At 45.9% G+C, this 27,323-nt stretch overlaps 1 protein-coding gene across 4 annotated transcripts in view; it reads right to left on the bottom strand.

The window, feature by feature from the left end:
- The window catches only part of LTBP1 (latent transforming growth factor beta binding protein 1), a 1,019,134-nt gene that overhangs the window by 3,578 nt on the left and 988,233 nt on the right, over positions 1-27,323 (bottom strand). For all 4 annotated transcript variants that reach the window (XM_069607908.1, XM_069607910.1, XM_069607907.1 and 1 more), the window contains 2 exons: positions 25,135-25,257; positions 5,986-6,135 (listed from right to left, as the gene is read on the bottom strand). In XM_069607908.1, the coding sequence (XP_069464009.1) occupies positions 5,986-6,135; positions 25,135-25,257 (273 nt within the window). The remainder of the gene's footprint in view (positions 1-5,985; positions 6,136-25,134; positions 25,258-27,323) is intronic.

Raw genomic sequence — 27,323 nt, 5'->3', positions numbered from 1 at the left:
AACGAATAGTGAGTGGCAGCAGTGGGCTGGTGGGCAGGTAGTGTCGGAGTGCAGGGAGTAGATAGGCATGGGGTATAAGGGCAAGAGGGTGTTTGTCAAAAGAAAAAGAATAATAAAGAAACAAGTAAATAAATAATTATAAAACATTATAAAAGATACACAATATGGGGGAAATAAGAAAGATGATCTAAGGGGCCTAGGTGTTGACAAGGACCTGTTACGGCTCTGAGAAGGTGTTGGCGTGGTAGAGAATGGGTTGCAGGGTTTGAAAGTAGAAGAAAGGGCGTTGGTAAAATGGGGGGTGTAGCAAGTTAGAGCGGGAGAGGTGGGATGGACAAAGTTTGGGGTTGTAGGGTCCATAAGGGGTGATGCATAATAAGGGTGCTGGTGCAGATTTACGATGGTTTAACTGCAGGAGGTTTGGGGCAAAGAATTGGAATTGGTTATGAATATAATGAAGAATGAATGAATAAACTCAATAAACAAGGAGGGAAAGGAAGTTATTTGGCAGCTAGTGGAAGGGACAGTGGTGCCCTGTTAGGAAACAGAATATGGGGCAGACACTTAAAGAATAAGAACAGGTTTTGGTATCTGGGCAGGTGGGAGAACGGGACACCAGGAAGTGGTAAGGGGTTGGGTGTGAGTATGAGCAGCACAGGAAAAGGTATGGGGGTGAGGGTTTTGCCAGAAAGGGGATATAGGGAGCAGGAGGCGGAGAACTGTGTATGAAGTGCAAGGAATTATTGGGGGTGAAAGGTAATATGAGGTTCACAGTAGCAGGTTAGGTATGATGGAGGGTAGCAGAGTGCAGTAGGTGGATTGAGTTCAGTTACGTGTGGTGCTTAATTAGTCTTTTCTTTCACAGATGCAGCAGGAAGTGGTGTTCTGAAGACGATTAAAAGGGACCGGTCAATGTATGCAGGGTGTCTGGTAAGGTATGGGTATAAAGGTTTTAGTGCAGTTGGGTATAGGGTTTCTCCCAAGAGAAAAGTGATGTTGGCATGGCGAGCAACGAGAAGGGGTATTGTCGGAGGAAAGGAAGTAGGGCGAATTACAAAAGAAGAGGATGAAGAACGGTTCTCTCAGTTTGGGATTTTATGTCCAGGAGCAAGGTTTTTGTGGGGAATATTTTAAAAATAAATAAACAGATAAATAAAAGAGAGACAGGGAAGGGAGGAGAAGGAATAAGTAAACAAAGGTTTAAGAGGAAGGTTAAGATGGGATGGGGTCAGGGGCGTGGCTAGGGGCGGGCTAAGGGGGTTATAGCCCCTGGTCTTTTGGTTGTAGCCCCGGATAGAATCTCAGGAGCTACAGCCAAAAGACTAGCTAGCACCCAGTCCCAACAGTTCTGACATCAGAGTATCCCCGGGTCTTTTCCAGACCTAGCAACTCCCCTGGGTGGGGCAGAAAGAACACCTCTGATGAGGATTTTCCAGTGCCGGGGACACAGTTGGTTAAATGATGGTTGCTTGAAGCTGTAAGGCCAGGGAGCCAGGTTAGTGTGTTTTTGTAAGCCACAGCGTGTCTCATTAAAGCAACTTTTTCCACTAACGACGAATCTGGGTATTTTTGTGCAGTCAGCCAAAACGGGGGCCCCGGGAGGTTTTGGTGCTGCACGTGACCAGTGAGTCAGGCGTGGGATAGATTGTCACCCTAGGTGATATATACAGTTGCCCGTGAAGGTCAGGAAGGTACTGTTTCCCTTCTAGGTGTGTGCAGGTTAAATTGAGGTGAGCAATCAGGTTTCTTTTTTGGTGACAGGTCACGGCAGGAGGGAGGTAGGAATATTTGTACTGTGGTGTTTCTTGTTGCTGGTGTGGCAGGTCAGTTTGGCTTTCATTGAAGAGGAGATTGGTGGTAAGTTTGGGGATCTTCAGACATTGGGGAGATTGGGGATGGTGGAGCGGTAGCCAGGGACACAGTTGGTTAAATGATGGTTGGTTGAAGTTGAAGGATTATTATTGCGGTAAGGAGGATGGGTAGCGCTGTTTGCACAAACAGGCTACCCCGGGGGTACAAAGAGGAGGAAGAGGTATTGAAGAAGGAGGGGCGTGGCCTCGGGGAGAAGATGGGAGAAAGCGGGAATGAAGGTTGAGAGGAATTGAGGGAAGGGGAGGGAGCAAGGGACCGGAAGTGATGAATTTGAATTGTTTATTTATTTTGTTGTTTTTGGCGATTGTTAATTGATCTGTTAGTCTGTAAGGCCAGAGAGCCAGGTTAGCGTGTTTTTGTAAGCCACGGCCTGTCACATTAAAGCAACCTTTTCCACTAAGAACGAGTCTGGGTATTTTTGTGCAGTCAGTCCAAAAGGCTTGTCACTGCAGCATTCTGTGCTGTAGTAGTTGCAGCTCTGTTTTCAGAGGCAAGCAGAGCATTGCAAAGAAAGAATGTCCTTGTCCAATTGTGCTTGCAAGATGGTATCAACCAGCAATGAACTGAGCTGGGCAAAACAAGAGTTGGCATAAACCCATAGATATTGAACTCCTCTCTTCGGTACTGCACCTACTTCAGGGCGAAAAGTCTCACTTTCAGCTAGGGAGCATTGACATACTGGATGGATTAAAGCGGCAGAGCTCCCTTTGACTGCTGGAGGGCTACCTGCATGGACGTCATTTAGGGGTCCCCAGGGGTCGCAAGTGCGACCCCTGAGCTCTCCCTTGCTACCACTGTGGCCCCCCTGGCTGCCCCTAAAAAAAGTTTTAAAAAATCTTTTGTTTTTTACATTGAGCCTCATTGGCTCCAGCATGTGGCTCTTAGTTTCTGGAGTGGCTGGCTCTCTGATATCTATATGGATTGAGAGGTATTACCCAAAGTGTTCGTTTGCAATTGTTCGAATGAACAATTGACCGAATTTCAAGGGTCACAATTGACCTTTTCACAATTGATTTGGTAATATATATATATATATATATATATATATATATATATATATATATATATATATATATATGTATATATGGGGTTTTGGGCGGGTTTGGGTTGGGTGGGGGGTTGCGGGGGGTTTCCCCCCACATATATGTTACAATTGACCTTCACAATTCGGTCAATTGTGAAAAGGTCAATTGTCATTCGAACAGTTGTAATACGAACAATTCGTATACAACCGATTGAGACACTGGTGCACACCCGTAGTTGATGGATAATCAAAGTGTCAGTTTAAATAAGTCTTTATTTTTTTAATGTTTTTTAGGTGCGGGGGAGGAACTGGGATCATGGCACAAAATCCCCACAGAAAACAAGAGCATTGGTGAAGATTCAGCCTGGGAACCCTCCCGTCCCCTGCACACTATCAGTTGTTGGACAAAAGCCAATTACTAGAGGATTTTTTGCAAAATTCGATCAATTAATTGAATATTCTGTACATTTAGTACATAAAGTCATTTGGTCACAAACAGAAGAGTTTTATGAAAAAAAGCTATAGTTTCAAGTCAAAGAAAAGTGGATTTACAAATAAACCAACAATCCAGCATTAGTGCACACGTACAGAAATAATAGGGAGGAAGTCCGTTTTTAGAGGCGATGCATTTCGATGAATTTCCCCCTTCTTCAATGGCCAATACGGACTCATAGGGTAGAGTGAGAGGAATAAGCATCCAGATTGGAACGTAGTGTAGCCGAAAACGGCAGATGTTGGTTTCGTGATACAGTTCTGCTGTAGAGAATCCACATGGCGCAGGAATGATGACAGCCCAGCAGAGTCTAACGTGCAAGAAATCTCGGTGTGTGGTGTTCGGAAGTTGTATTACAGAGTGCGCGCATCCATGACAACGTGGGCTGTATCCCTTGGGTCACGGTGCGCGTGCTCAACTGAGCTTTTACAAGAGTTGGTCTTGTGCACAATGGCGAGTGCAGAATTGACTGTTACCAGATTCAGAATTTCGGAAGCGCTTATCTAGAGTTCAGTCGCACCTCAGACCTCCCGATTCTTACTCGAGCCGAATGCGGTGTGAATGGCAGGTAACAGAGACTGGCGTATGGGTCTGTTGTCACGGAAGCCAGGGATGTTGCTAGTTCTGGAAAAGATCAGGGGCTAAGCTAATTTTGGGACTGGAAGGATTCAGGGCTAGCTATAGCCTTTTGGTTGTAGTCCCTGAGCTTCTATCCGGGGCTACAACCAAAAGACCCGGGGCTATAGCCCCCTCATCCCCCCCTAGCAACGCCTCTGACGGAAGCTATAGCCATTAAGATAGCTCAGTGAGTTGAGTGCAGGCTGCAATGTGTGTGTGATCTGCAGGTTTCAGGTTCGACTCCCAGCAAGGTCAAATCAGCCTTTCATCCTGCTGAGGTTGATAAATAAGTACTAACACAGGTTGGGTGATATTGGATGTATATTTGTTATATATGAAGCGCTTAAGCATAAGTGCTATATAATAACACACCACTATCGTTTGGCCTTGGAAGTGTGCTTGCATTCACAGTGATTTGGTAATATGGGCCTATACGCACTGATATTAACGATGCATATGGGGATCCATTCTTGTATGAAATGTATGTCACTTTACAGTGATATCCTAACCATTTTTTTGCTAGTGTACTCACAAACAATGCTATGTGATGCCACTTCCTTTTTTGTCGTGGGGTGAAAGGTCATGTTCCATCGCTTCCCGTGATGTAACTTTGGGGTGGGGTCAAATGACATCACTTCCTGTGATGTTAACAGAGATCAAGGGTCGTGAGATCAAGGGTCGTGTGATGTCACGTCCGCTACCCTGGCATTCTGGTGAAATGACATCCCTGGCCACCTGCATCACCATAATCCATATGCACCTCCAGGAACTGCAGTACTGCACCTGCCTTGCTTTGGCCTGCCGTTATTGTTCAGTACAGGCATATGATACACAACACACTGCAGTGCCTGTCCCCTCTTTACGTCTGGGACCCCATAGTCATATGTGATGGTACACGTGACATGAAGGGGCTGGGCAGTGAGACTGTAGAGGAGAAATAAAGAGGTTATTAGAAGCAGCTCCATGTCTGTCGTTTATAGCATTGAAGAGGCGTCCATACAGCCGACATCACTGTGTGCCCTACCACTGAGGTTACAACACAGACACACAGGTTGGGGGGGCTGTACGCAGAGTTCAACCAGCACCAACAACGGAATGCGGTACTTAACCAACTGTGTGCCTTTGATCTACACACATCCTACCTTCTGAAAAGCAATAACTCAGGGGCTCGATTACAAAAAAAAGTGTCAACCTTAAAAATGAATAAAAACATTATGCACAAAGCATGTGCGTGTGTGTGTTTTTCAGGTATTGAGAGTCCTAGATGTCCAGGGTTCTGACCCCAAGGGAAACACTGGAGTTTACAATCTACACGCGGAGGGGTGCACTTTCTTTTGCGTTGTGTTGCAATTTCGTGCTTTGCTGTTGGCATTTTGGACAGTTTTTCTTCCCAGACCTTCCTGCATTTCAAAAACAAATCAAAAGCCCAGAGACCTGTGTCACTTAATGCCCCACCCACATCCACCCTAGACGCTGATACCCGCCCCACCACACTCAACAAAAAAAAGAAGCCAAACACTACCCTGGCAAGGCAGACATGCACGGGATTTGGAATTTGCACCCACAACTATGCCCACACCTCCTTGTGATTGGCCAGTAGAGCATACTTGCCTACTGGCCAACTTAGACCCATTCTAATCTGTAGGTGCTTATGCAATACGTTTTTTCTTTGCATTCTGGGGTTTGTATTCCTAATTTTATAATGGGAAAAGTGGAACTACAAATGCCAGAATGGAAAGGGGAAAAAAATCAGGACTGGATAAGCACCTACAGATTGGCAAGTATGGAGCAGTCTGTTTAGAGTCAATCACATGGAGGTGCGGGCGGAGTTACTTCAAGTGGTGGAAATCCCAGAGAGTCCACACTCTTACCCGCCACCCCGAGAAGAGCGTCAAAACCCAGGCCCTAAACCCAGAGAGTAAGCAGGTCTGCTTTTTCTAGGGGACTGCTGTGCTGATGTATAAGAGTTTGCTTTTACCAACGCAAGTCATCTTGGTCATGTCCAAGTGGTAGCCATCGAAGCAATCGCATGTGTAGCCTTCCTGCACTCTGACACAGCGGCCATTTTCACACCCATTCAAGATGCCGCACTCCTCGGCCTGCAGCTCTTCAAAACTGTTCGGGAATCCTGAAACAAGGACACAGAAGTAACAGCATCAGCAAAACGGAAAACTAATGAAATGATGATTCTGGAGTCAACTTCTTAGACAGACTCGTACAAAGGAAATAATACGAGTACAGCGAAGCGGCACAAAGCCAAATATAACACCGTGTTTAACAGACACTGAAAACGCGGGACTGAAAACTGAAATTTCGGATTGACTTCTGGCATTGCCACACCATATCCCACTTTTTAGCGACCAAGAATTCTGTCTCTTGGAGCTCACTTAAAGGAAATTTGAGCGTGGGGTGTTGTTTCAAGAATGAGCACGAGGGGGCAGCAAATACTCGTAAGAGAATTGTTAAAGTCGCCAGTTCCAGAAGGATTTAACAGGTAAAAAAGAGCCCTTTCTTCAGACCAAATGCGGAATGCTATATAAGGTCAGCAAGTTGATATTCGTAAAATGTTGTGCTTGTTAACATTTCACCCTATTAGCCGTGCCAGCGAATTTTTTCACTAATGCTCCTGCAGGTATTAATGATGTATGTATTTATTATTGTTTGAATGCCGTCACTTTGTAGAGCCGCAAGCGAAAAGAGGAAGCGAGGGCAAGTCAGGAGGAGAGGTTTGGCCCTTCCATCTTTGGAACATTGAGGAGCGGGTGGGTGCCAAGGAAGGGCGAAGATGAGACTGCCATAAGAGTCATATATTTATTTGAATTTGTCCTTAGGGCTGACCCTACCCAGACGGTCTTGGAGCGCCTTACATGGTTAAAAAAAATGAATTGGTGGGGTTTGAAAAAATGAGTTACAACATGTTTTCAGGAAAGGATTGGAAGATTAGAATATTTATTTATTTTTTCACTTACATAGCGCACTAAACCCCGGGGGTATTAAGGCGCTTTACATGAGCATGGTAATACTTGGCACAGGTTGTATTTACATAGTTGCTCTAAGTGAAGAGACAGGTTTTTAGTCTTTTGCAGAGGGACCTGTACGATTGATCCTCTTTCAGATGGGGTTGGGGGGTCAAGCGTCCCACAGTTTTGCTGCAGTGACCTGGAAAGTGGAGCCTCCGTCTTTGGCCAGTCTGAATTTAGGTAGAGTGAGTTGGTTTGCGGAGGCTGTTCTGGTTGGTCTTGAGGGTTGAGAGCTGGTGAACTCCTGGACGAGGTGGGGGGGGGGGGGGGGTACCGCCTTGGAGAGCCATTTGTGGGTGATTGGTAGTGTTTTGAATGTGATCCGTTCTTGAATGGGCAACCAGTGAGCTGTTCTCGCTGGTTCTCTCAGAACAGACAGGTGATAGCAGAGGAGGGGGGCAGGGTTATGTGTGGGGAGACAGCTATGGTTTGAGGCTCTTTCTGAAAGTGGTGATGGAGGATGCAGTGTCTCTGTGGAGACGTAGGGTGTTCCATGCCCGGGGAGCCCATGTGTGTGAACGCTTGTGTTTGTGTGCCTGTGAGTTCGGTGTTTGTGTGGGCGATGGGTTTGAGTTTGTCATGTAGGTAAGATGGAATTTGAGCTTTGAGTTATAATGCATGGAACTACATGGAGCCAGTGGTAGCAAACGAGGGAAAAAAGTGCAAATAAAGTGGAGTCTCTAAGACAAGGCCAGCAGGTGGAGGGTTACCTAATGGTTCAGAGCTCAGATCACAGGCCACAGCACCTCAGAGTCAGGGGCGGGGGATGGTGGGGCAGGGGGGAGAGCAGGTGGAGGGTTACCTAATGGTTCAGAGCTCAGATCACAGGCCACAGCACCTCAGAGTCGGGGGGCGGGGGATGGTGGGGCAGGGGGGAGAGCAGGTGGAGGGTTACCTAATGGTTCAGAGCTCAGATCACAGGCCACGGCACCTCAGAGTCGGGGGGCGGGGGATGGTGGGGCAGGGGGGAGAGCAGGTGGAGGGTTACCTAATGGTTCAGAGCTCAGATCACAGGCCACAGCACTTCAGAGTCGGGGGGCGGGGGATGGTGGGGCAGGGGGGAGAGCAGGTGGAGGGTTACCTAATGGTTCAGAGCTCAGATCACAGGCCACAGCACCTCAGAGTCGGGGGGCGGGGGATGGTGGGGCAGGGGGGAGAGCAGGTGGAGGGTTACCTAATGGTTCAGAGCTCAGATCACAGGCCACAGCACCTCAGAGTCGGGGGGCGGGGGATGGTGGGGCAGGGGGGGAGAGCAGGCGGATACTTAAAAAGAAGTGTCTTTAGATGCTCTTTAAACATGAGATTCTTGTCCAGAGACCCCCGTTCAACTGGAAAGTTATTCAAATGAGATGCTACAGCAGGGGGGCTACTCACCCTTTTTCCAAATGTCTTTATCCTAGAGTGAGGGAGGAAGGCGGTGTTGGCAGGCATTAGAGACCTGCATGGGCAGTATTTAGTAATATTATGTTGGATATAGTCAGGGGCATCGCCCAATAAACTCAGTGATAGTGCACATGGTGTTGAAGAAGATCTGCTTTGCCACAGGGTGCCAATGATGGGAGTGCAAGGCCAGGGTGATATGATCGCATGCTTTCAGCCGTAAAGTCAGGCTGCCAGCTTTGCTTTGGGTCTCTTGCAAATGATGCGATATGCTGCTGGGGAGACCTATACACGGGCTGCTACTATACACAGCACGAGGGAGAACCAGAGTCGCCGCGACCTCCACTTCCGTGACATGCTTAGGAGTGGGTAGGGATGAACTTCAACATGTGGAGATCAAAAGTGGGATTGCCTCATGATGTCATGGATTTGTGGATCTAAAGAGATTCGGCTGTCGAAGGTAATGCCCAGGTTTTCGGCCGATGTCACAAGGGAAGGGGCCGCACTCATGTTGGAAAGACCAAGTGAACGGCATGATGGGGGAATGGGTGCGCTGATGTAGATGATCCCAGTTTTAGGCACACAGACTTATCAATCATCCAGTCATTAGCACTGGAAAGGTACCATGGTACTGCTGCTGGATTGAATATTAATCAAATTGAACACAATCTGGGTATCATTCGCACACATCTGCAAAGAATCTGATTACTCGGCAATGAGTCCTGCAAGAGGCTGGAAGTAGCCATTAAAGAGCCTCGGAGAAAGAACAGGACCTTGAGGTGCTCCACATGTAAGGATTGATGGAATAGAGAGGAATGGCTCAGACGTCACCTGAAGCTCTCCGTCATGAAGGAAGCGTGCAGTCCAGACAAGAGCATAGTCACTGATACCAAGTGACTCCTGGCTGAGGCTCGATGAGTGTGTGGCCCACCGTATCAAACAACGAAGATAGGTCTAGAAGGACAAGAGTGAGGAACCCTTGTCTAGGGCATGTAGAAGTTTGTTTCCCATATAAAGTAGCACCAATCCAATCTCTTTTGCAAGCTGGAAGGCCAGACTGGTAATTATGCGTCAACTTCCCTTTGGCGCATCAGCCTGTAGCTGAATCGACGTTAGCTGTGGTTCTTTAATTAGGCACAGTGGAAGGATTGTCTGAAGGCTTCTTCAGAAAAGGTGTGATGCAGGTCGCGTGGTAAGTGACCAGACCTAAGGGAACTATGGACCAGCATGGTCTGGATGGAAACACGGGCCAAATGTTGTCTTTGATCATAGTCGCTGGACATGGGGACAATTGTTCAGAAGATGCCCTCATTTTCATCATAGTTTTTATGATGTCAGCATAGGAGGAGAAGCTAGAATTTAGGGTGAGTGTGGTGGGCTGCAAGCGTTGGAAGACGGATGCCTGGCAATGCATCATTGGATTAGTCCCACTTTCTCTAGGAAGAAGTCGGGCCCGAGATTCTCCAGGTGTTGGGATGGCAGAGGGGCTGGAGCTCATCAGGCCGGAGGGAAAGTTCATTACAGCACCTGGACACTTTGGGCTGACATGGTGGGCGCTAGCTAGATTATGTAGGCATGTTTTCTTCTGAAACTTGATTGAATTATAGTCGCTGCTAGCATACCTTGGGCAGGATAGCTTGTCTTCATGTAAAGTGCCCTTTCCTTCCTTTTTATTAGTGCCAATCGTGTGTCAAGCAATGTATTCAGGTTGTGTAGAGCTTTCTCCTTCTTGGTGATGAAGAACCAGGAGATCAGGGCATCTAGAGATCTCATTGTGTGTGCTAGACACATGCACAGCAGATCCAATGAAATTTGCTGCGAGGAAGGCAAGAGTCTCACCCCTTACGGGTCGGATTTGCAGGGAGACATCTTCTGGACTCTGGTTATAGGTTAGGGATCTCCCAAATCTTTCATGCCTAGTGGTAAGGAGATGATGATCTGACCATGGTAATGGATAAGAAAGGAGTTTGCAAATTGACAGCACTATAAAGTGCTTTTTACGATTATTTGGATGGGCAGGCAGCAACAACAACAAAAACACCCCAACAGAAGAATTCTTGCAGCTGTGCCACGCATGCAAGTTTTAGAAAATAATCCTTCATGTTCCTGTGCATTACCAAGTGTTAAATGTCTAAGTTAATATAATTCATAACAAAGTACTCAAAGCCGTAAGTCTTGGACCAGTTTATATTAAAAAACCTTTGTGATCTTATGCCCACAATCAGCCGGGCCACAGCCATTTCTGTTTTTGCTTCAGCTACTTACGCAACCTCTGTTGCAGGCCTCCTTCCATGCTGCTGCAGAGCCCAGGCGTAAACGTATCAGGGCTCTGACTCCGCCCACTGTCAGCAGAAAGGCGGGTAATTGGTGGATTTTGTTTTGAGGCAGTGGAGCGGATGATGGGTTAATTCTGGCAAATAGTTAACCTGGGATTGAAGATTTAGCTTGAGTGAAAGATGCTGCCTGCATTCCTTGCCGTGCTTGTTGCTATGGGGGGACGTGGGTCTCTCATTGAATTAGGCTATGCACTTAGGGCCCAATTCATGGAAACATCTGCATGGAAAATAGGGACTTTGCATGCCAAACCGTGCACAAAATCAAATTTGTTGATTCATGGAATTGACTGCTTGGTACTTTTTCGTACTTTGTGGGGACTTCGCACAGGCTTGGCATGTCGCTGCGAGAGGCTGAGTGCCTTGCGCAACACCGTAGAGCGTGGGCGTGGCTTGCACAGAGGGCAGGGCAGGGGACGGAAAATGAGGATGAACAAGAGAAAAGGTGGGCGTTATGAGGGGTGGTCCGCAGGCTGTCCATCGCACGCTCACTATTGCGTGGAACGATGTGTATTCATGCATCCGAGCGCACAACCTCTCAGCCGGCAAACGGCCACACAAAGCCCTCATACTATTTGCAATCTGAAAGCAGGCATACAGATAATTGCGCATAGGATTCAACGTGAAGAGGTACGATTGGGTGCTGGATTTAGGGGTGCGTGTACGCAGCCGGGGTTCCGATCTGACTTAGTGGTGCACGTACGCAGTGTAGCGAGGTGCAGTAATGGTTTACGGTGGGGTTCGCATGCAGAAGTTTTACCCGAATTACGATAAATCATACGCATGTTGTCGGGGTGCCGGAAACAGTTACGGGAGTCCCCGCGCACGGTCCCCGAGATGCATGCCTGCTTGCGGGGGATCCCACGCCCTGTTTGATGGGTGCATGTATTCACGCCTAGCGGAGCATGAAAAGGTAGTTCTGGCTGTTTTTGCTTTGTGTGGGGGAGTGTCAGCGGTGTTCCAGCTGCGACATGCGTATACAGTTACTTTGTGCAAACAATTCCATGAATACACGAAGCGCTGTTCATGGCATGTGGCCTTTTCGGGCTAAATGCGCATGTTTCCATGAATCGGACCCATATAGTGTTTGAGCCACTGAAAAGTAACCTTTCCATTTTGGCACTGTTGAGGCACACATGGCTGTCTTTAAGGCACAGTGTTATGTTCTGAAGCTTACTCTGATTCCTGGGTGGGTGAGTATTTGAGCATTTCTATGTCTAGTGTGCAAAGGAGTTGCACAGGATTCAGTGAGTGAGACCAGTGCACACATGTACACAATAAAAAGACAGAACAACAGGCTGACTCCTGGGGTGTCCCACAGGGCAATGGGTTGGGCTCTGACATGAAGTACCCCACCGTCACGTGAACTGAACGATTATGAAAGATGAACGTTTTGCGTTCAAGTGCCCTCCCCGTGATGCCCGTGTTGTGCACTGGATTCCACAGAGAAGGAGTACTCAGTTGCCGGTACCTTAGGCTGCAGATAGAGTGAGGAGAAGGAGAACATTTGCCTGTTTACCACTCATGGACTCATGGTCCTCCACAACTTTTCCCTGATGTTCAGCGGGGTCCATTTAGTCCCCTGGGTTGAGGTACATCCTGGTTCCTTGTCGTGAAGCAGTGTTGCTCTTACTGCCTTCCTTTCCTGGGGCTGGAAGGTGACCCGCATTTGCAGAATGCTTGCCCAGACGGCCAGGCTCTGCTTGTGCTGACGATGTTTTCAGTCCCTTCATCGCCTTGATGAGGTCTGGTTAAAGGTTGCGGGAGAAGGAGGCGAATGGAGATGTGGGTAGCAGAGGAGGGATGGCATTGTGATATAATGTTAAGTTTGATAGTCAGTCGTTTTCGAGAACTGGGATGAGCTATCACCTACTAATGTGTGGGATGGGTTCAGAGCGTCCCACAGGTTCACAGCGTTTAGTGTACATTTTACATTTGAAAAACATCTTCTGCCTTGTTGTTTTGCTGCATGATTTGGTTGGGTAGCACTTTGATTCCCCCGCAGCAGCGTGTTGCAGGTGAGTACAGGAACAGGAAAGTATTTACAGAAGCAGGTTAGCAGCTCGGGCTAGACCTGGTTAACCTTGACTACATATCCAAAAGCTATTTATTTAAAACCCCAGATTTTTGTGTGGGCCTGTCAAAGTCAGGAGGATGTCAGATCAATGCTAAACCTGTTTTTGGTTTTTGGCTACCAAAGTTACCGTGTTGTTTTGTCTTTAAAATGATGCAACACATTCTTTAAAAAAATATTCTTATTACTATAATCTGGGGTCAATTGGTCCGTTCTTCCTTTGATAACAAACCATCCTTTGCCCCATGGGTTCAAATATTGCAGCTGTGCTTTGCTGAGGAGTCCTTCGGTGCTACAATGCAGCTGGTGGCACTATTCAGTGACTAGCCCAATGGCTGTTTTGGTGAACTTGTGGGGAAGGTTTCGCTGCAGTTCTGGGGTCATCGGGTTTTCCTCAGATGTTCAGACCAGCTCCAGGTGTCTAATCGGCTCTTGCCACCACAATAAACATAGGTCCCGGTCAAGACTTTGAAGTGTTATGAGCAGTCCTGGTGGCTCATACACTTGACTGAGCAGTTGACAGTTGCAGGGCAGCAACGCAGCAGGGCAGCAACGCAGCAGGCCACAGAGAAGCACCAGGAGCTGAAAGGGTGTGGAGTGAAAATGTCATTTTGGTTTCACTGAAAGCCAAAAAGACCAATTCAGATAGACCGCTCAGAGCGGTCTTTCTAAATCAAGCTGTCATGCCCCTACTGTCCACTGATGGACTGTATAATATTGGGCCCCGCTGGCCATATGGTCTGGCCTGTTGGCCCAATGCTCCTTAAAGATTCTGTCAGAGTGGCACTGGTGTTGTGTGCCCTATGCCCAGTGGAGACCAATATTATACAGTCCATCGGGACCAACAGTGGAAGGCATCCACGGCAACCATAGGGAACAACCTTACCATTTGGTTAATGAACACTAACGTACTAGCCTTGATAAAGACCTTGACAGGTCGAAACATGTGTCGACTGACCACTCCAATCACCCTAAAAACAATAAAAAGTATGCAATGATTTACAAACAAGGATGTAAAGAATACAATCCCTTCTTTTCCTGCGTGAGGTATCTGGGAACATACAAGTACCAATCCTAACAAGAGGTGTGGGCAACACCCTCACAACCCATGATCTCGCAACCAATCAGTATAATTAATTTTCTCAAATAAATACACCAGAAATTACCAAGTGTTGCGCAAGTGGACTCAACCCGTAGTACCCAAATACCTATACTCTCATTTATCCAGTGTTACACTCTATGTAATCGTCAATAGTATACAACTTGAAAAGATATCACTAAGCAAATCATGTTTATGGATTGTTATTTTTCTTAAAGCTGTGCCTTTATTTTGAATAAGTAGCAGTTTGGTTCATTGCATACATGTGTGGCTAAGACCAGCTACTATTACCCGTCATGGCTGGAGACTGTGTATGGACACATGAAGTCCTTGTCTTATTTCCACCAGATTGAAATTACAGAAGTTGAGGAGAAAAGGGGGTTTCTCCTATATATTGTCTTAGGGGGGCCTTACATTTACCTCTACATATCTTGCATTAAAATGGAGGAGAGCAAATATTGGGATGGCCACGGTATACCTGCAATGGACGCACCCCTAAATCCCATGTTTTGACGTTACTCTAAGGAAGTGAAACTTTACCACCCTCTAGCGTAAGGTGGGGAAGTGCCCAGTAGAAAAGTGCAGCCCCTATTGAAGGAAATACTATTTGTATTCGTGGGAGTGAAGGCATTCAACATATGACAGGTGAGCCTAACGACGGTGCTGGTCATGAGAGCCATCTTTATATACCAGCCCTTATCATCACCTGGATGTGCCTTATCTGCTTGCAGGATTGAGCCATGCCATATATTCCAGATATATACCCGGTTCACGCCGAACACTATCACCTGACAGCATAAAATAAGAGTATACATCCCCAGCGTTGCTAGTTGGACCATAAGGTATTTCACCTGGGAACCAGACTGATATTCTGAGATGTTGTATACCTGAGCATGCCAATAACATGTGTCCTTCTCATTTTGGGAAACTACTGGTACCATGAAGGCTATTCAGACGAAACCTTTGATTATTCATGAGCACACTAGAAACATGTCTTGGGAGGATAGCGTAGTGGCAATGTGCTCGCCTTGGAAATAAGGCAACACGGAACAACACAGGTTCGATCCCGCGTCTGTGCTTAGAAACCTCTGGGTATTAAGTGCGTTATAAATAGCCAATAATATTATATCATACCCTGCACTTAAGGCTGTTTGATAGCCAAAACACATTAAAAAAGGCAGTATTAGGCACCTTATAGTTGAGGACTCATTTGTTAGACCTCCGTTTTACTAATGATACCCCTTGAGACACTTTTTACATCGGCTAGTGATGAGTATTATTGAACAAATAGTAGTGACCCGCACACTGCATTTTTACTTATTGTAAGGCGCAGACCATCTGCCTGGCTTTCCATCACTATGCACATTCTAAACTGAGGCATGCCGCTTGAAGTAGCCAAACAAGATTTAAAGGTTGTATACGAATTGATCGTTTTACAACTGCTCGAATGACAATTGAACTTTTCACAATTGACCAAATTGTGAAGGTCAATTGTACCATATGTGTGGGGGGAAACCCCCCACCCAAACCCCACAAAAGCCATATATATATATATTACCAAACCATTATATATATATATATATATATATATATATATATATATATATATATATATTCGGTCAATTGTGAAAAGGTCAATTGTGACCCTTTAAATTCGGTCAATTGTTCATTCAAACAATTGTAAACGACCAATTTGGGTAATAGCGATTTAAAGGCTATGAGTTATTTGCCCTTGACCGACATCGATGCAAAAATAGATGTCGACTTCCACATAATGTTAGGTCTATGGGAATATGACCCCACGACTCGTTTGAAAGAGTGGAACAGGGAAAATGTTGATAGCAAAAAACACGTCTTCATCTATAAAGAAATAGGGCATTGAGAAATGATGTTATATATGGGTAAATGTGTTAAATTAGAAGTGAAATTAATTCTACAACCAAAACATAATTATCAAGCTATTGACATTTTGCACGTCTTTGCGTTTCGTCTCGCTTCTGTCCATTCACAGGTTTTAGATTTGTGCATATATCCATAGAATGACCATTATAAATAGAGACACACTTCGCAGAGAGAGTTGACTTCTTTGCATTAGAACTGGTTCCCCCAGGATGAAGACCAGGCCCTTGGAGGTATTCCCCTGGCCCATAGTCGAAACTGGACGGGTGTTTTGCAAACTGCTCTGTGGTCTATATCTGAATAATTGTAACTAAAATTGTCCTACTTAATTTTGGACATTGATCTTTGAACTACATGAACCGCCCTTGTACTAAGTGGGTAAAAAAAGCAAGCCGTTGACTGGGAGGACAAGCAGGACTGTTCAATCATTTTGATATATTAGCTAATCGATGGCACGACTGGTGGTAGGAATGTATGCATGGAGTAAGAAAGATATGTGAGAGTGAATATTAGGATTTAAAGAAGCTGAATAGAAACTGTGTTTTATGTTTTGCTGGGTACATTATTTAGCGAAAAAGAAAATAAATGTTTAATATCTGCAATTCGGGACCAGCTCTCTTTTTGATGTAATTAGTGGTGCATTCAGGCGCTCAGACAGACAGTTATTAGGTCATATTCATCACCGGGGAATATAATTAGCATATAGGTCCCGATGATATGCATAGGTTAGCAGGCAGTATTATACCCTGGCGGGGGGTTGTGTTTGGTTCAGTTGCAAATAAATGAACCTTGAATGGATGTGAGCCATTCTCTCCCTTGCTAAGTGGTCTTTGGAAAAATGCAGGGCTTCCAATGGTCTGATCCATGTGAAATGTTGAAATGAACTTGGGGGGACATTTTGAGTGAGAGCGAAAAACCGCCCTGCCATTTTCTATGGTCATGAAATGTTCATGTACAGACAGTCCCTGCAGCTCACTTGATCTTCCGGGGGATTGGATTGCGATTAAGAAGGCTACCATATATAACGAAGATGCCTAGGCAAGCACCTGTGAAGTGGCTCATAAGCCTGAGTGAGACTTTGTTCTGGGGTATGGTGGAGGGATGGAGACTGGTGGCTGCATTTTCTGTATTCCTTCCGGGAATGCTTTGCCCGCTGAAACCTTCCACCATGTCACCTTATATCGTTAAGTGGTACTGTAGATAGTTGTAGAATAGTCCACTACCTTAGCAGTTGACAGCATCTCTTTCAGTGCATTGTACTGCACTGATTTGGGATTGTATACACCACTTGACAAATCCTATCAATGTATTAAAATAGCATGTTCATGTGTTTGGTGTGTGTGTCTCTTTTAGGATGTCCATGCATCTTTGAGGACTTTGCAAATAACTTTACTCTATGACCTCAAGAGCCAAGCAACCAAATTCATCATGGATGCATTCAGGTGTTTTATCTGATGGTGATGGTGGGTTGACAGGTTTGGTACCGGTTGTAGCTTGAACAAGGTTTTCACCACCATGCGCAACAGATGTGGATATCACTCTTGCCTAGCCCCGGATAAGGATAGGAGTCATGCTCACATGGAGTCGTATTTGGATGACCCTGTGAATTAGTGCTGTTGGGGGAAAGGTTTATGCAATTGTTCCTGACCATGTCATCCTCAAGGTATTGCATACCAACACCTGTTCTTGCGTGCGCGGAGGTGAAGTTTCAGCCTTTTGCATGTATTGAAGGGATAGAGGCCAGCCTTAAAGTGCTCGACTGGAATGTCAGTTCAACAGTGTAACATATATTTAGATTCACCTCAAGGAGCCTCCATCAATATGGCTCACAAGTGTAATCGAGCTAAGTCGCTAACTGTCTGATTCGACACGTAAACAACTCAATCCATTTTCAGCCGATAGGTCACAGTGGTTTGATTTGTGTTTAAGCTTTTTTTGAGCAAGAGACATGTATTGGTTTTAATCAGCTTACTTTTTTCCCCCAATCGTATGAACCCATTGATTTGAACCCTGTTGAGTCGGCTCAACTTGGTAAGAAAAGCTGAAAGTAGAAAAATGCCTCTTATGAACAATGTTCTGAAACTAAGTGGGATATTGGGGTGTTGTAAAAAAAAAATATTGGTAATTCGATGTGCACCACTTTTTTGTTGGTAATAGAGTTATTGACACGTATAACGCACCACCAAATTCCAGGTTTGGCGTTGAAGAGTTGGAGACACACATGGTAAACTGCTGAAGGTATGTTCCCCACTTTATTCTAAAAAAAGTGGAGGAATTTCCATATGCAGAGTTACCACCATGGTATTGCTTTCAATATACTGTGGAGTCCTCGGGTGACTGGCAATGGAAGTTTGACCGTTTTCCCACCAGAAATAGCAAAGACTAGTAACGAGCGCCATTTAATCAGCAGTTCTCGCTTTCTGTTTTCTTCCTAGCTGTTAAAATAAAGTTAGCCAAGAGTAAAGAAAGTATAAACTGATATTCCTAAAAGAAAAGATTTTACCCACAAATACAAAATGCAGTTTTTAAATTAGTTGGGTATTTTGAGAAAGGATGGCCTTGCATGAAGCGCACGAGGCCTAGAGCTCCGCCTCTTTGCCCTCTCAGAAATAGAATGGCTCCAGGCTGGAGATGATGCTTTTTTGCATCATTTCCCTGGCAACCAGTATCCAGGAATTCAGTATTACCATAGAGTTTTACACAAGTCCAGTTCAGCCATCAAATACTCTTACCCAGAGGAGCAGCTCAAATTCCAGTGTGAAAGCTTAGAAACATTTCAAGCTTCAGCTATAAATGGTTTGAAACATTTGAGCTGATTTAAACCTCATAGTTCAGATAGGCTCACATCTGATTCAAGCCGGTTCACCCATAGCTAGAAATAAGACTTTGTTTGGTGTTAGCCACTTCTGGAATATGTGTTTGAGTGTCAATGTGTTGAGTTGATTTGGTGGTGTTTGATCGTTTGACAACTGATCACGGCAAACAGACCGAAAATAATTCCTGCATGCAATCAATTGTCAGAGGATCAAAGCGCAAACCAAATGCGTGCACACCAACCCCCCGACCCAACTCCACTACTTACCTGTTTGCACGCCGCCTGGTCCCCTTCACCCCTGCCGCACCAGATCCATCAATCTAATGCGGGTCGGGACCGACGCCGCAGGGTCCCTTTTTTCCCCCAGGTCCCTCGCCTCCCATGTTCAGGAAGCGGGGGATACCCCTGCAACCCGCCAAGGCTAATACATATCGATCATAGGCACTGGGGGACACCCCGCAACCTCTTCTCCACATGTGCGGTATGTATTAGCCTAATTGTGCATTTTTAAATCAGTCGAATGGTACAGGACAAATTCAGTCAAATGTACCATTCGACCAATTAAAAATGAACCCGTGGCCCTGCTTTGCACGGTGGCAGCGACTGTCTGCCAGTCCTTTGTCCATCCCTGGAGCCTGTTGTGCTTGTCAGGAATTGTTCTTTTTTTTTATACCAAATCAGCTGTGCTGTTTGTAGACACCATCTGCCTGTTTCTTGATATTGCACATTGCTGTTGTGTGTTTCATTCTTCTGAGGATATTCTGGCCGTGTGGAACATTGGCATTCTGCCATGAGCTCTAAGTCATTGATGTGCAACTCTTTTCTGATGTGTCCACATCCCGTGCGTTTTGCATGGCATTGGATGGGCTCGCCACCGGATGGGCTCGCCACCCTGTGATGGGACCGTGGGTCATAATGATTACCTGCTCTTGGGAATTTGTCAAGGTGAACCCATTGGCCGTGTTTTATTTTCTCCACCTTTTGAATCCACTACTCGAGCTTCATAATCCCACCATTGCCTTTGACCATTGTACCCTGGGCCATTATTGCAATAGTCACACGTGCAGTCTTGTTTGTGGTCTCAAGAGAATGCACAATGCTGTGATCACTAAAAGATTGATCGCCCCGTGCACGGTCGTCTTGTTTGATAGCTGATAAAGGCGAACTGTTACCATGAAAGATTTGAGTCGTGTCTTGGTGTAGGAAGGGTGGTGTAGGAAGGGTGGAGCCCGATTTCGGTCGACACTTGCTCCTAGAACCATTTTTATTTTTGATGAGTTTATGATTGGCTTGGGCCCATTGACTGAGAACAGTGGGATTTGTTACACTTCTGTGTGTGTCTTGCAATGTGTGGCACTGTTCCTTGCCATCATCTGCCATCGAGGTAAGGTTACACATAATCCCTTCATCTGTGATTGTGCGCTGTGATTTGTATTGTTGAAAGTCAGTTTCACAGTCCTCCGGTTGGTCCTGTGAACAGTCTTGTTTGTGTTTGACCTGTTTTGGCATGTGGTCTACCTGACAGGGTTCTGGGAGGGTTCATAGCCTTGTTTTGCTTGTTTACCTTTTCCAGGGTGTTACTGACATCTATGCTGAACAGGATTGTTCTCGCTAGCGCTACGCTAATTAGGATGGCCCACATGAATATCTTTCATTGAATGCTGAATTTGCAGCTTGTCTTCCTATGTTGTCTGCTGCACCCTCTGATGATGCTATTGTAGACTGTAGACTATCTTTGCCTCTTGTCTGAGTGCTTGTGTACTGATGTCTTCGGGCGTTCGTTTGTTTAGGGCCTGTGTCTATCATTTGATTAGTGCTATTTTATTGGCTATGCAAATGTTGTCTGCTGCTTAAATCCCCGTATGTGTGGGCACTTCATTTGTGGAAGCAGGCATTCTGCACCTCTTTATTGTAGTTACTAGCCTTTTGTAATCAGGTTTGAATTGGCAGAGATAAAAGGGTGGCATTGGGAAGGGGGATTATTTCGTAATGATGTATCTGGCCATAGCTTGCGCCAGCAAGGTGTGTTCAATTTGTTTCATACTGGATTCCATCATTCAAATACATTGAGGAATTATTTATTTATTTATTTATTTTGGCATTTGTAGAGCGCACCAAACCAGGAGCCATCAGGGCGCTTGTTACATAAGGTTTCTTGGTTACGTTAGAAGGTTACAGTAGTTGCATGTTGACTTAAGTCAACAATTGGTTAGGGCTAGTCTAAAGTTGCTTGCGTGAAATCCCTTTCGTCCCCCTCTTCCTGCGCGAGGATGTAGAAATGCGCCACAGCCCATGTCAGGATTGAAATTCTGTGAGGGAGGTGGGTGTAGGTGGCGAGTTGGCATCTGGTGTGTCTCTGGGATAGTCATCCTAGTCTTTATTGCCATGATCCCGTTGGGCGTCTTCAGGGTGTATTCAGGTCATGAGAATTACCTTCGCTTGGTTCCTGCAAAGTCAACAAGACGTTTTGCTTGGCTTTTCATTCTCTCACTTGCTTCTCTTTCTTTCATCAGGTGATCTAAATTGGCTATTGCAAAACTGGCTAAATGCAACCGCGTATTCCGACGCGCCCTGCCATGAAGATGCAGCACCATTACCTGGATCTCCTGCTCCAGAAGCGTCATCTTGAAAATATTCCATTTTATAATCCCTTTCGTGCGTGTCAAATGGAAAAGCGGAACCCCCTTTGTTTTGACTGTGCGTAGAGCCACCCAAAGTGTTCTCTGCTTGCGTGAAGTCTACACACATATATTCAGTATATTGGTAAATGGCAGTAGGGAGTGTGAATGACTTTAACACGCTTTTTGTTCCCTTCGGTATCAGGAGGCTAGCTCAGGGGCGACGTGCTCGCCTTGGAAGCAAGATGACAGAGAGCAACACAGGTTCGATCCCTGGGTCCGCGCTTAGAAACATCTGGATATTAAGCGTGTTATAATTAACCTATCATGTCATATATTAAACAGTGTTGGCCGTGCATTCTCTTTTTTAGATGTGCTCCTTTTGTCACAGTGAATATCGCTGCGGAGGGATTTTGTGTTACACCTCTCTACGCCATTTTCGGTGGCCCACTTTCTGTATGATGTTTCTTGGTGGCGTGTTTTTCTGTGCCGTGCCTACCTGTGCCATGTCTTTTGGGTTTGTGTCTATCTTTGTCATGTGAAACAGCAATTTTCAGAGCCGGCCCACGCCTGGGCTGATCTTGGGGGCGCAAGGCCAATCCCTAAGTGTGCGTCTTGGCCTTTTCAGGGTGAATCACCTCCCAATCCACTGGTGACTCTACTCGATTTAGGTCAATGCTCACCTTCATCCCTCTTGTCCTGAGCTACCCAGGGTTTAGCACGTGCATTTTTTGACAAGCCCAAGAGGTCTTCTGAATTTGGTTGCATAGCAAGACAGTGTCGCACCCTGCGGGTGTTGATCCAAGGGAAGCTTGTATTGCAGCTGCAACAACCTTTAAATGGAGCCTCCCCCATATGTGCTCTGGGCACCAAGGGCTCGAGACCATGAATCAAAAACAGTATTTTTCAATTGCACGTGACCGTTCCTATATACACTGAGTCTCGATGCTGTGTCGCGTCGTCTGAGCTGAAGTTTGTGCGCCCGTTGCCGTTGTTCTCCTTGCCTCGGCTGCGTGACCAAAGTGGTGGCGAAGAAGAACAATCTGAGGAGCGTTGAAGGGGACTTTTCTGGACCTAAATGCAAAAGTAACAGTTTCGCCATGTAGAATATAACTTCGTTAGAAAATGATCTCCTTTTTGGTTCCTTCTCTTCCTCTCTGTCAAAAGGTGGTGCCTTACGGCTTCAAGCTCGGATGCTGATCTTACCAGCCATAGGCCTGCCGCTGGCATCCGTTCACACCTTAAATGGGAGAAGCTTTTCTCGGAAACCCTCCAAAGTTGGACCGGTGGAAAGCTCCCACCTTCGACTCTGATAGATGATAAAGGAGCCAATTCACAAATCTTTTTTTAGTAGTAAATTTGAGTTACTCCTGGAAAAAGAAACACTTTACTCATCAGTATCCTACTCCAAGACCAGCAAACGTGAGCGTCCCCAAAAGGTTTTATGGAAGTGTGTATTTGTTAAGGAGGGTCTCTGTATGGGGTACAGTACCTGCTCACAAAATATATTAACAAGATATATTAACAATAATTGAAAGCTGTTTTAGAAACTTTCGCGAGCACCCTCAAGTTACACCTAAACACTCCATGGCAAGTGTTGGCTGTGGATGGTGAGAGTGTATTTATACCAAGGCGGAAGTTGTATGTGTTGGAGACACATTTTGGAGTGAGAAAAAAGGTTTACAAAAACGTTTTTGTAAACTGTTTTTTATTTGATCTCTGCCTGACATGCAATAAATTGCTCCTGAGCAAGTTATTCCACGTGGAACCACCAGTTTAAGGTCTACAATGAATGGGTGTTTTTGTAAATCAGGTGCAACTTACATTATTTGTTTACACTAGTACGTTTCGACGTGAGTACCGTTTTGAGGTGTATACTAAGAAGTGTGCCAAAAAGGTAGTGCAACTGTGACTCGGGCAGCAGAAATAGTAGGTAGGTAGGGGCAACGTGCAACACATTTTTCAAGGGGTCCAGTCATGCCGGTTGACAGCCAATTGAGTTGAAACAGATTTCACTTTAGCTGTGACTGATTTCCAGTGGTAAAGTGGAGAAGTGGGTGTTAACTTCACAAAGAACAGTTCCGGAATGGTGGAACTGGTTGCAAAAGGTAGTGGCGCTGTTAACAGTACAAAATACAAGTAGTGGAACACCGCTCCCGATCGTTCCCGCTCACTTCGACAACTGTATGTACAGCCCCATTATGATGGCTGTAGAAAATGACATGGATCGGTAAAATAACATGTGGGGACAAGCTCTCGGTGTGCTTTCCACAATCTGCGCCATTTTGGCCAGGGTTCTCTCGCTGGAGCAAGGCGCGGAGCAGAAAATACGCTCTGTGTGTGACCCCCTTCTCCCTGAGGGAAGCAGATAGGGTCACTGCAAGCACGTGACTTTGATGCGGGGGGAGGCGGGGAGGCTTGAATCTGTATTGATTTTCACCAGATTTTTACGGCAGGTGGAACCGATAGGTAGCGATTGTAATGAAAACCGCATGAGGCGGTGGCGGTCACAATCAGCGTTAGGTGGTAAAAGGCAAGTCTTGGCATGAGCTGCCCAGACTTCAGTTGATTGTTCACTTCCTGGCCAGGAACCTCTCATATGGTGGAGCAGGTTGCAGAGGCAAGCGCGGCTGCGGAGGTGGGTCACTTTGCCGAATATGAAAATGAACCCATTAGGAGTCACTTCCAATGCCGCGTCTTACACCAGAAAATTGGTTCCTTGTTGAATCAACCCCAGAGGGTCTAACTTTACCAGGCATGCAAGAAAAAAGCAGCTGCTCGGTCAATGTTGTATTTTCACCTTATTTTGACAAGTGCATGAATGTGAACTAGTCCGGCTTTTAACTCAAAAGGTAAACTCGTCTGCCTCGGTGGGCCAATTCATGTTACCAACGACACTGAAACTGTAAAGATATCTAAACATGTTTAAGAAAATGAAGTGTGCTCCCTGACTTTATGCTCAGTCTTTGTGTGTGTTTCATGGCTCTTTCAGGAACTCCTGCTGACGCCGAAGTCTGGACCGGGCTCCATAGAAAGGACATGCCTATGAGCACAGGGCGGTTTATTTATTTATTTATTTATTTATAGAGCGCACCGAGCCCTAGGGCACCTGGGCGCATTCCTTACAGTTACACATGTTACGCAGTTACATAGAGTTAAGAAAATACAGAGGGTTCATTAAACTGCAACACAGGTGAGTACCGACATAAGGACATACAGCGTTAGTGTGTGTCCTGCGTCAGGAGCCACGTGTTTACATTTTTTCTGAAGTTAAGGTAGGAAGGTTCTGCTCTTAAGGTTAATGGCAGTGTGTTCCATAATTTTGCTGCGAAAACAGGGAAACTACTGCCCCGTGCCCCGCGCCTTCTGAATCTTAATCCTAGGGATCTTAATGCATTGTAGTAGTGCGGGCCTTGTTGGTCGGTCTGTGGTGTTTCGTGCAAATTTGTCAGTCAGGTATTTAGGCGCTAGGTTTGCGACACATTTATGGGTAAGTGAAAGAGTTTTAAATGCAATTCTGTGATTGACTGATAGCCAGTGCACATTGCGTCTCGCCTCCGATATGTGGTAAGTAAGATCTGGGGATACTGACCTCAGATCGTGGCGCATTGTTTCGGAGTATTTGCATCTTTTTTGGGTTACACTTACGGTTTTTCAGTTAAAGCCCTGAGAATTCTTTGTTGGGTTCGCTGCATTATGATGTACATAGATAACAGCCATTGGACTAAAAAAAATGGTCTGCTGTGTCAGCAAAAAGCAACATACATTATCTCACACATAATCTTGCAAAACCAGTGCTTACTAAGAACACTTGCAACCAATGTAAAGGGCACAATGAGGGACGCCACAGGAGATTGTCAATCTTTCATGCCACAGCTAATTTACTTACGGTCTTGAATGAAGTGTGGGTCGGATTCCGGTTCATAGTGATCTTCAAAGCCTACCAGAGCATCGCGCAAGTATGGCCGCCTGGATCCCGGGACTGGAATATTGCATAGCTGCGCATAATCCTCTGTGGGGTGAAAAGAAAATGGCAGGTTAACGCTGGGCACTTGGATCAACGACATGAAAACAGCTGGTCTCTAACAGCCATGGTCAGCTATCCCTTTCAAAATCTGTTCCCTTTGGGCCTAGGTCCAGGTCTTTCATACAGGAGAGCAACGGTGCGTGGGGGTGACGCTAAGTGGGGCTGCCGGCTGAAGACTGCTGCATGCAAGGTTGCCCTCTCTCCTTTCCCCTAGCTGCTATTCTCTTTCCAGCCCCAACCGGGCTCCCTGTCTCTGCTCCGTGGCCCCCTCTCCCTCACTCCACCCAACTCGGGAGGATAGCTAAGGGGCAACGCGTTGGCCTTAGAAGCAAGACGACACAGAGCACTACAATCCCTGGGTCCGCGCTTAGAAACCTCTGGGTATTAAGGGCGTTATAAATAACCATTTACAATTGCAATTACCCATAATTCTGGCCCACTTACATGGCAGCTGCTTCTACTGCTCCCCCGCCTTCTTAACTGCAACACGGCACAGCGGTGAAGCGTGACACACAAATGTGCATTGGTGGCTGCAGGAGCCTCTTTTGTGTGTAGCGATTCGCCATTGGGCTCTACAGCCAGCAATTGGTTTACTTTTACAATTGTTAAACTGGAAGGCCAGCATCTACTCACTGTACAGAAACATAGACATTCATATTGTATTGTATTTGTATGTCAGAAACATGTCCTTTTTCAGCCACTTCAGAGCCATTATTAAACAAGTGTATACTGTGTAGACGCAGCAGCGCAGTGTGGAAGGCCTAGTCAGCCCGCCCTCAGTCTTAGATCAATGACTGGATAGTCCTTTACCTCAGCAGCCACGCCTCTCCTGCTCCTACATTTACTCAATGTACTCACTTTGTAAGCTTGAAGGGCTGAGGTCTACTAAGACACAGTGTTCAAACTTGTAGGGCAGGCTGGCCCATGCTCTCAGCAAGCACTGACTCGTGAGCTGTCCACCTTTGCATATTTGTCCCTGTCACTTGCCACCTCAAAGGCCAGTTATTCATTTTCTTAGGCACTTCTGGACACTGATAAGTCCTAGTCCACAGGAAGCTTTGTGTACCTCACTGAAGATTTGAAAGTCAATTCTTTCCTCCATCAATGAGCGAAGGGAAGGACAAGCAAGGCCTCAATAACTACGCATAATTATGGTCTCTGCGGCTTTATTTGACAAGGCTGGGAGCCTATTGATCAACTCTTTTGGGAGGGCCTCGTAGGTGGAATCTTAACCTTACGATCAGCTGGTCTAGGGAGTGTTGACAGCTGTTGTCCAGACTAGATGGTAGGCATTTGGCCATTTTGATTGGAAAGCTCCCCATTGATAACAGTGTTCATCTGTTTTTCAACATCGACATGATCATAAACAATAAGCCAGATTCACCTCAAGCCCTGATCAATTTTAAAGCATCTACAAGTGACTGCACTTCTGCAGTAGGATGCGGAGCTGAGGGCATTTGGCATAGGGTTGGTGTTAGGAACTGGCGGGCTTTAATGGCACCTGCAAGTGTCATAATGTAAGCATTACACAACGCAACTGAGAGAGAAGAGAATCCTAATGTAAAATACAGCTGGGTGCTATTTTTTGGCACATTCTGGAAACCGGTCACTATAGAGCAACACATTGATTCAGAAGTAGTCTGTTATTCAACCGAGAAAGGAACTCATGATCCCCAGTGGCAAAGGCATCCAACAAGTCCAGTGGTATTAGGTCTGCATGTTACCCCGATCCCGCCCTTCAGCAGGACATCCTGGGTATCCAAGAGAATGGACTTCACTTCATGAGCTGAATAGAATCCAGACTGATCCGCTTCCATTAGCATTTTATTCTGTATACAAGTGAATTTTTAATAGGACAGCGTAACAGATATTGTCGCATGGTATTGCCTGCTGAAACAGTGCCGCAGCTAAGGAATGGGACCCACCGATTCTGACAGGCCCTAAATAAAATGAAATAAGTTACTTTTTGTGCTTCTGTTATTAGGGCTGGTGCAATTGTTTTACTGCTTCAAATAGTGGGGAGTTTGGAATGAAGTGCAGTTCGGGGAACA

This window comes from Ambystoma mexicanum, chromosome 4q, assembly GCF_040938575.1.
Source record: "Ambystoma mexicanum isolate Mex_15411 chromosome 4q, UKY_AmexF1_1, whole genome shotgun sequence".
Classification (NCBI taxonomy): domain Eukaryota; kingdom Metazoa; phylum Chordata; class Amphibia; order Caudata; family Ambystomatidae; genus Ambystoma; species Ambystoma mexicanum.
This window is presented reverse-complemented; position numbering and strand designations above follow the sequence as displayed.